Genomic DNA, 9,843 nt, shown 5'->3' with positions numbered 1-9,843 from the left:
ATTGTCTTTCAGCTTGTTTTGAATATCTCTTTATCCAACTTTGTTGTTGCTGCACAAAAGCCACAGAAGTAAGCAGACACTTTAATCCATCATTTTATTTATTGCATCTCAAAGGGCTTACATGCACTGGGGAGGGCCATCATAACTAAAATAAATTTTCAACTAAACAAAAATACAATTTGAAAAATGTTAATAATCTCCCTTTATTTTCCCTAAATCGTAGCTGACACAACCCACTGCTTCAACGGTCCACTGAAATGACAACGAACAGAGTATAAGGACTGGGGACAGGTGTCCTATGCTATCGTAACACGTCAACACCGAACACAAACGGATTCCATTTGAGAGCAGTAGCAGGAACACAAGTGCTTTTTGTAAAGATGCTTGTCGGGAATAAGATCATGGTTGATAGATTAGACAGTGACCTCCAGTGGGAATTTGTACTCATTGCTCCCATGTGGCCACATCCACTATTACATAAGTTCAACTGTGAATAGGAGAAATGTCTGCAGCTATCAAATGATTGGCAGCAATCAAAGCTAATTTTATTTCTTCAAATCTATTTATGTTTTTTCAAGTGACCAAATTAGATGAATGGTTTTAATTTAAGTAATTTGTTCGAATAACTTAATGTGATTGAAACTTTGAAAGCAGCAGTGACGTTTTAACTAGATTTAGTCCAACAGCACTGAGTCTACTAGACTAATAACACAGAAATTAAAGGTGCCTAGAGGTGTCTGGGCCCCTGATTTTTATAATGAGACAATGAGAGGATAACTTGACAGGGCACCTTTAACTTGATCCTGACTAGGAATTTTTATTATGGCCTTTTCTGGTCACAGTGCAGAGCAAGAAAATCCACATAACTCCTTCCTGCTGGTGGACCACATTGCTTATGTGCTATTCTTTGTTATCAGGTACAGAGATGCACTGGTGATTTGATTTCAACTATAAAACCCAGAACATAGAGTTGGGCATGGCAATGAAATAGCTTATTAAACACAAAATAACCGTAATGTAAAATAAACCTAGTGACCGGGTTTAACATTATAAATGAAAGCACAGGCAAGAGGGAAATGTTACAACTGCAGGTAGACACAGACGGTTGTACAGTTATATTTCAGGACTGTCACCTCTATGATGAATAAGTCGAGCCTTCTCTCTGCAACTACGTTGTGAGATATGTTCTTTAATAGTAATGCCAGCAAATATGAACAGCAGACTAAAGGATTATTCTAAAAGAAACAGCGCATGTAAATAACATAGAACAAGAAGACAACATAGAAAAATAAGCCACGAGTTAAAAAAGAAACTAAACAATACAAAAAAAAAAAAAAAAGAAAAAGGGATCACTTGCTGGTCTTGTATGATTGAAGAGCCTGTAGAAGTTGTTTCTTAATATACAGTAGCAGTTGTCATATTTGTTTCCAAATACTTTCTAATGATGACGGGAAATAGAAGGATACTCACACGACTTCTTACAACTTCATGTCAGATTCACATTTATATTTCTCTTTAACAGACATACATCAAGAGACATAATCCTCACTAGAGAAATCTATGTACATCAAAGAGGACCTCTCTGTAAACAACACACAACATGTTTCTCTGAAAATCTACCAGGGCTTCGTTTACCACCCCCATCCAATCAGAGTGGCACAAAGAAGAGCTCCTCCCTCTTCACAAGGAGGCAGGGGACAAATATGTGGACGGTGAGCGGAGCTTAGGAAACCAATACACGTCAATCATTCAACTCAACACTAGAAAGGAATCTAAACACGTACGCCTTCACTTGCTCTCACTTACTTTTGTGGACTTTTTTTTTTTGTCAGGGTTTTGTGGTTTTGTTTAGACAAAAGATTAGTACATCGACATGAGCACACATTTTTGTTTTTTTTTTTGTTTGTTTGTTTGTTTTTTTTCCTCATATATTTATATATGTAATCCGCTATGGTTCACTTTCACAGTTTGTGCTACGACATCACACAGGAGAAAGGTGGGGTTGTTGATGGGCAGGGTGGAGGAAAGAGGCTCTTGTAAGGTTGAGTAGCTGGAAATCGCTGGCATCCGGAGATGTTGACTGACACCAGGTAAAAGTCGAGAGGGCCCTGCACTGGAGAAGAAAGAAGCTGGAAGACAAGAAACAGACACTGTAATGCCTTGTCGCGGCAAATAGATTAAATAACGTATCATCAGCTAGGATGTAACAATCATTACAACAGGAATGTTCCTCCTACCTGGGGCGTTATAAGAAGTCCTTGAGGTCAAGTTCTGCCAGAGGGTCCTTGGGCTTCTTGGGACTCTGGCTTGTAGGTGCTGGAGAAATCTAGAAATGAAGAAAAAAAAAAACAGAGCTTCATGATAAAAGCAAAGTGGTGACATACCCTACTAATGTATGAAGGTACAACAGCTTTAATGTGTGCATGTGTAACCTAATGAGCTTTTGTGCACAGATTTAGTGTGTGTGGTTTGTTACCGGTGCCCCTGGTGCTGTGGCTCCGGGTACAGCTCCAGCCACCCCTGTGAAGGGAGGTCTCATCATTGGCTGTCCCATCATAGGCTGGCCCATCATGGGCTGCATCATGGGAGCTCCTGGCCCTGCTGCTGGAGGCTGCTGAGGCAGGGAGAGCACAGTACATTAGGATGGGTAAAATAATCAGCAGTAGCCTTGTGTTCGAAATATTTATTTGCACACTAGAGATTTCATAAAGCTCACCATGCCAAAGCCAGGCTGAGCACTCAGGGGTGGCACCATGGCTCCAGCAGGTGGAGCCGCTCCTGGCGCCCCAGGAGCTCCAGGGGCGGCAGCAGCCTGAGGAGACGGACAGTGGTCACATCAGCCCAACTTGTACGTCCCATAAACCATAATGATACATCACAGGGCAACTTAGAAACCAGTTTGTATAGCTATGTACAGTATTCTGAGTCTGAGGCAACAGCACAGGTATAAAATCAGTTTGCAGAAATAAAACTGCTTTTAGTTGAACTGTGATCTTGTGTTGGAAGAGGTTATGTTGTTCTTACCATGGGCGCTCCTGGTGTACCCCAACTTGTGGGGGCCACCTGTGGTGTCCAGTTGGCCCCTCCAGTCAGTTTCTTCTCACTCTGTGGGTCTCTGAAAGAGATCAAACACACAATCCACAAAATAAGACGTAAGTTGTATTCTCAGGAAGCCCTAATGAATTCAATTCAAACTGCTGCTGTAACATGCATTTCTGAATATTTGTGTATAATTTTGTCAGGATGGTAAAACATCCAGCACTACATTGATGGTTATGATTTAATAAACCCAGATTCTTAAAGCTGAACTCAACACTACATTCTAGACAGATGCAAACTAAAAACTAAAACTAAGCAGCTCATAATGAAATCTGGTCAAACAGTTTCTTAAAATAAAATAACTAATGAAACTGGCCTGGACAAAAATGATGGTACCCTTAACTTCCAGCTGTCTCCAGATGTTTCAGCTCTTTCGACAGGTGTTTAACAGGATTTAGATCAGGACTTTTGGAAGGCCACAGACCACTGTGGGCTTTCCTTTGTTTAACGTATAAGTGTACCAACAATTTTGTCACGTCTGTATGAGAGCCATGCATACATGCTTAAGCCAACACACGCATTATGCATCCATAAAATTCACATTTTAAAAACAAACTTACTTTTTCTTTACTCCGAGGTCTGAGGGGAAGAAAGAAAGAAAAAAACAAGTGAACTTTCTCTTTATGTATCTACTATAAACAGAAATGGTTGAGCTCAGGTCTGAAAAGCTGGTATCTACCTCCAATCAGGTTGGCCAGTGACGAGTCAAGATCTCCCCCAATGGTTTTGGTAGCAGGTGGAGTGGCGGGAGGAGCAGCTGCAATGCCTCCCAATCCAACAGGAGTCCCCATGCTTCCAGCTGTGCTTCCAGCAGTGCTGCCCCCGGTGCTCTGGGGCGTTACGGCGGGCATCAGCAAGTCACCTAACCCACCAAACACTTAGGTAGAGGGTGGGAATGGAGGAACATCAGAGAAACAACACAGGTTACCAACATGCAAATCCATAATCTGGCTACAACACAAGCAGAGGGTGGACGGTACAGGGAGAGGGACAACAGAGCTGTGGCAAAATCAATAGTCGGCTGTGCACCACATGCACATTACACTACAGGTGTAAAGATATTTGAGCATTCATAGGGACTACTGGACAGTCACTCAGCTGGTGGCTCAGCCAAAGAAGTCACACATCAGGTACAGAAACATGTGGTTTTGAAATAAAGTGCTGGTTTTGAACCAGGTGTCATCAAGGTTAAAGACTTTGCAGATTTTTATTAAACGCTGTCAAAACAGTGTGTTGTTAAAAGTTGAATGAGGAAGTACGTATTGTATTTAAAAAGTGGCCTGCAACCTTCTCATGTACCCCCACAACCCAATCACATGAACTCAATGAACCTTCATCAAGTTTATCCTCACTACGTTTACATTTATATGTTTCTATTAGTCCTTCTAACTGTTCACAGTGCCTGTTACTTTTATCCAGTACAACCATTTATCCATAACCTTTAACTATTTAAACCTCAACTATTTTAACTAGTGTTTCGAACCATCTGACCATTATTTTATAGATAAATATTTCAACTCTTTATCTAATTTACTTTACCTAGTAGCTAAAAGTTTAAACATCTCCACTCACTTGCCAGCTACTTCTCATGCACACTATCCGTTGATGAGGCTGATTCAACATGCAAAGATTTCTTTCTGCTTAAAATCTAATCAAAAACACTACTATGCTACTATGCACCTCACAACTGCAGAAATGTCCCCTGAGGTACAAGTTGCACTAATGGATGAACTAGGTTTGTACAATTATATTTATTTTAGAAGCTTTTGCAGGGTCTAGCTAACAAGCTTCTACAATTTGTGTGGAAGATGTTTTATTTATGTAGCGTAACTACAGACAAAGCAGCACTTAATGTACCTCTAACAAATACTAACTAGAAAAGTTTCATGAATAGTTTAAAGTAAATTTTTAAATTTTCTTGCAAATCATAAAGTCTGGTGGCAAGGGCATAGTGTTGTGCTGCTGGAAGGAACGAGCTGCTGACGTCCTCTGACTGACGGGTTATACGGTGTACAGTATATGATGCTGTTTCCATGGTGCTGTTGGTCTGTTCAGTCTGAGTTTTTCCTTGATTAAGATCCGAGGACCAAAATAACATATTGATAAAGTGAGTTCAAATAGCGGACAGTGTGCAGGATTCTTTGGTTTTCTTTTCATGCTTCTAACCTCTGCAGCAGCCAAAGAAAAAAGGGTTTTTACAACATCATGTTATGCAGTTTAATGGTCAACTTGAAAAAGTCTATCATTACAAGGCGTTGCGGTAGCCATCAAAATTAAAACGAACACCACTGCAGAGAGACTTAGGCCTTGATGGCATGTGGTTATTATCAGAGCTACTGCTCTAAAAGACTGAGGAAAATAAAGATGCATTTGTACAAACATAAATAACTGTTCACTGCGTCTCATGCAAGAGACAAACAGGAGCCATTTTCAACATGCAAAAACAGAAATATCCTGAATAGATGCAGACTTGCTCAAACTGCACATACTGCAATGCACTGCGGAGTTGAACTCACCAATTACAGATTAGAAGAAGCAAGCAATGACCCAGTGAAGTGGAGGGGATAAGGGTAGGGGTGAAGAGGGAGATAAAAATGAAGCAATACAGTGGAGGTGTGGAGCAGAAACAAAGAAGGAATGGTAGTATACAGAAAGAGAGAAAAATGAAGTTTGTGGAGACGGGGCAGGAGGCGATGATAGCACAGCATTTGAAAGTGGGAGACATTCGAGAGAAGAGAGAAAGAGAAGAAAAAAATCATTGCGAAATAGGCAGCAGTGCTGAGGAGTTAAGCAGTCAGCAGAAACAACAGTTTGACATCAGGGGGACGGTGACAGCAGCTATATCAGTGTGCCATTCATGCAGTATTCAGGCGCTCAGCAGGAACAACTATGGCTGTTGTTAATATAGCACAGTTTTAATAAAGCAGGCCAGGAACTAATGCAAACCAAGCAGAAGATCTAAGCAAATATGGATATAAGAAGGATAATGTTTTAACTGTTCACATTCCACACAAGAAAGAGCATGAAACAGAAACTGATACAAAACTGAATGAAAACAAATCCTTTCCACCACATTATGATGCACTTACTTGAAGCATCAAAGCCACCAGAGGGCGCTGGTGTGGGAGTCGCCTGCTCTGGTGCTGCTGCAGCTGACACTATGGGCACTGCTGTAGCTGCAGCAGGTACTGGTGGAGTTGGAGAAGGCAGCGAGCCCAGTGCGTCAAAACCCGACTCCAGGAGGTCATTCTGCACTGAAGCTGGAGCTAAGGGAGCCAAAGCTGGGGCGGCAGTGGGGGCCAGGGTGGGGGACATCAGGCCTGTAGCATTTGGATAGCCCAGTTAAAGTATAAAAAATGTTAAGATATGCTAATGTACACAGATGGGTATGGTCTCCATGTAAAGGTAGTATCATTTATCACGACGAGCAGGTTGAAGACTGAAGGTATATTCACCAATAGCGCCATTTGGTGCAAGAAGGATGTGCAAGAGTTGAAAATGACATATTCTCTAATGTACAAAGCCGTGGTGGGGGAAATAAGATGGATGAGACATCTGGCTATGACGATGCTTGGAAGCTACAGCAAGCAAACATTTTACACACATTTCAAAATAAGTCTAAAGCCACTTTGAAACTGCTGTGTAGTTAATTCAATAAGTCCTGCCAAGTATGTGTCACTACTAAATTAGCAAATGTATCTCCATCAATATTTGCTGCATCATTTTTCAATCAGCTAAAAACATTTCCACAATTTATCAACATAAAACCTTTTGGCAAGATTTGCTGGTACGGTCAGCCTTTCCAATTGAACCACCATTTGCATAACACACTTAGGTGTAACAGTAAGGGGAGTCTAACCTCCCAGCAAGTCTTCTCCAGGTCCTCCAGGAGCAGAGCTCGGCGTCTCTTTCACGGGACTGCCAAAGGAGTCTGAAGTTATCCACAGGGCAGCATGGAGGGCAGAAAGGGGTGAGAGGTCAGCCCTGGACCACAAACTGAGACATAGTGAGGGGTAGGAGACAGTAAGACAGAGAACACTGGCTAACTCGATGAATGTAGGATATTAGACTGTCTTAATACAAATAAACTGTGGATGATAAGAGGAGATGAGAGGCCTGAGAGGAATGGAAGTCTTACCTACAGTCTATCAATACATCATCAATACAATATCAGCTTCAACAATACTCCAACAATTGTCTGAGAACTTACTCTGACAACTCAGCAATAATGAAAAAGAGTGAAGTGCAATATACAAATGTCAGCTGAATTGTACATTTTACACAGCACGTCACATCAAAGTGCATTGGGAGGTGCAGTACCCAGCAAGTCAATAACTGGCGCCAGCTCTGCTTTGGGTGGAGAGGACGTCTCTGGGACGGGAGCTGCAGCAGGAGCAGTTGCAGCAGGAGTAGTTGCAGCAGGAGCTGGAGATGTAAACGAGTCTGAACAGACCGATAGGCAGAGACAGAAGCAGGATGGTATTGAATTACTGTAAAATTACGACATTTGTCAGTGACATTATTTCATTATTTCCAGGGAGAGAATGCTCTGGTCATGCACTGTCATCCTGCCTGTTCTAAAAGGCTACAGCAGACATGCATAAGAGAAGCAGGAGAAGGAAGCAAGCATCCCTGCATCTTTACTGTGTATCCACATCCTTGAAGCGTGCACCATTTAGAAGTATAGGACTGGCAGACACCAGCACCATGCAAAAAAATTGTCTGAAGTCAAGTCTGGCTGCACTCTTCATAAAAAAGGAATGGAAAACAGTGATGCAGTAAATGTAAAGCAGCTCAACTCACCCGTCACAATGTCTCCAGCCGGAGCCGGCTCGGGCAAAGGAGAGGGACCGCGTGAAACAGCAGGGAGGTCTAATTTACCAACGCAAGCAAGAGGCAGAACACGAGAAAGAAGAAAGTCGTGGAGGTCGGGAAGCAAAGAAAAGCATTAGCGTGGCAGATAGAAAGACACAGCATAGATAGAAAGCAGCCACAACGACAACCCAGGACGTCACAGGTGGGTACATGCACAGTTCTCATACCACTATGGGGGACAAACCAAAGACGCGTGGGGAAAAAAACTGCTGACAGAGGAGTGGACGTATGGAAACCAGAGGAAATGAAGAGGTTCCACACAGAGAGAAATGGATATCAACTCCTGTACCTGCACCAAAAAGGTCTACGCTAGGAGTGGTAGCAGCTTTGGATTCTGTGGTGGGGCTTTGCTCAGGCATAGAATCAAACATATCTAAGAACAAGGACACACAATCATATGTACATTCAGATTACAAGTCCAGTGCAATGAAGAGTTAAGAAGAGAGATGAGGGAAAGCAGAGAGTACTGTATTTTTTTCTAAACAGGCTGCTGTGTATTTGTCCAGTGCGATGCAGAATGAAACAGTGCAAGAGTTAAAAGGGGGATATTGCCAAATTGCAGCAGCAAAACAAACACATTTCAATTCTATTTGTAATAGTCCCTTTCTAAAATAACATCAGAAATCAAATCAGAATAGAACAGTGACTGAGGCGTTGCTGTATGATGCTGTATGAAGAGACAGTGGTGCCTTCAGCTGTGCTACTGTCAGCTTCCTAATACTGCACCCAAATATACCTACTGTAGTTATAGCACTAGAGGAAATCTATCAACCTATGTCACATGGCCCCAGTTTTTGTGCTAATCTTTATTGGACGTCGTCTCCAGCATTGAAATTGAGCAATATTCCCTTTTAACTTAAGTGCATACGCTACAATAGAGCATTCTCAAGTAGACTGTTAATCTAAAACACTGGTCACAAGCAAGAGGAGAAACTGGTTTAGTTTGACTACTTGTTAGTAGAAGGTTAATAATCAAAACACACTGAGCCCCCTCTGTTGTTCAGAGATCCAATTAACACCAAGATTCGGGTGCCCACGGTTTCTCATTCAAAAGCAGCGTACACAACTAAGATCATAGTGACTCTTTAAAAAATGTTTCACTGTCACAGAGGAGGTCAACATGTTTGATTAAGTTGATTCATTATGGAAAATAGAAAAACAAATCTGAAATGTAGGGACTGGGAGAAGTTATCATTGTCACTACTGGAATCATCATCATCACTAGCAAGAACAACACAGTCGTCATCGTTATCAAAACTGTCATCATCATCATCATCATCATCATCATCAGTCATAATGCAAAGCAATGTAGTGAGATGCATAATGAGAGCGAGAGAACTTTACCACCAAAGATATCTAGAGTCGGGGCGGCTGCAGACTCTGTGGTGGTGGTGTCGGTGGTAGTAGTAGTGGTAGTGGTGGTGGTGGTGGTGGTGGAAGAAGGGGTGGGGGCAGCAGGGGCAGCGATGGGGGCAACGGTGGTCGGCGCCTCGCTAGAGGTGGGAGGGGTGACAGCGGCAGCGGGCCCCGTGTCGGTGGGCCTCATAGCGAACAGGTCCAGCTCTGGAGCAATGTCTGCACTCCCCTCCGTTGTAGCGAAGGGGTCTTCAGGAAGAGCAGCAGGGGTTGAGGTGTTGAGCAGTCGGGGTATGATTAGAGAAGAAGGGGAGGGGGGGTGATGGGTGGATGGGAAACGGGGAATTGAGGGGTTGTTAAAACAACAAGCACTGTAAAAAGCATATTTGTGAGGCAAGACAGAGTCAGCTTGAGTTACTGGCCTTTTTATGAGAATACCCAAATCACCTCTCATGTCTCACTGATGTATTGTTGACTAAATGACAAACAAGATGTTAAACAAGAGACTTGTGA

The 9,843-nt window shown here is 42.5% G+C and overlaps 1 protein-coding gene across 4 annotated transcripts in view; it reads right to left on the bottom strand.

The window, feature by feature from the left end:
- Positions 1-92: 92 nt before the first annotated feature.
- Positions 93-9,843, bottom strand: part of snap91a (synaptosome associated protein 91a) — a 35,919-nt gene continuing 26,168 nt past the window's right edge. For 2 of the 4 annotated variants that reach the window (XM_026370021.1, XM_026370023.1), the window contains 13 exons: positions 9,319-9,579; positions 8,264-8,347; positions 7,903-7,971; positions 7,420-7,542; positions 6,959-7,030; positions 6,189-6,419; positions 3,779-3,976; positions 3,660-3,678; positions 3,025-3,115; positions 2,717-2,812; positions 2,477-2,614; positions 2,238-2,326; positions 93-2,129 (listed from right to left, as the gene is read on the bottom strand). In XM_026370021.1, the coding sequence (XP_026225806.1) occupies positions 2,246-2,326; positions 2,477-2,614; positions 2,717-2,812; positions 3,025-3,115; positions 3,660-3,678; positions 3,779-3,976; positions 6,189-6,419; positions 6,959-7,030; positions 7,420-7,542; positions 7,903-7,971; positions 8,264-8,347; positions 9,319-9,579 (1,463 nt within the window). In that variant the 3' untranslated portion in view covers positions 93-2,129; positions 2,238-2,245. The remainder of the gene's footprint in view (positions 2,130-2,237; positions 2,327-2,476; positions 2,615-2,716; positions 2,813-3,024; positions 3,116-3,659; positions 3,679-3,778; positions 3,977-6,188; positions 6,420-6,958; positions 7,031-7,419; positions 7,543-7,902; positions 7,972-8,263; positions 8,348-9,318; positions 9,580-9,843) is intronic. The other 2 variants (XM_026370022.1, XM_026370024.1) reach the window with 2 other exon arrangements.

Source organism: Anabas testudineus, chromosome 16 (genome assembly GCF_900324465.2).
Source record: "Anabas testudineus chromosome 16, fAnaTes1.2, whole genome shotgun sequence".
NCBI classification, from domain to species: domain Eukaryota; kingdom Metazoa; phylum Chordata; class Actinopteri; order Anabantiformes; family Anabantidae; genus Anabas; species Anabas testudineus.
The sequence above is the reverse complement of the archived record's forward strand: the minus strand, read 5'-3'. Positions and strand labels throughout refer to the sequence as shown.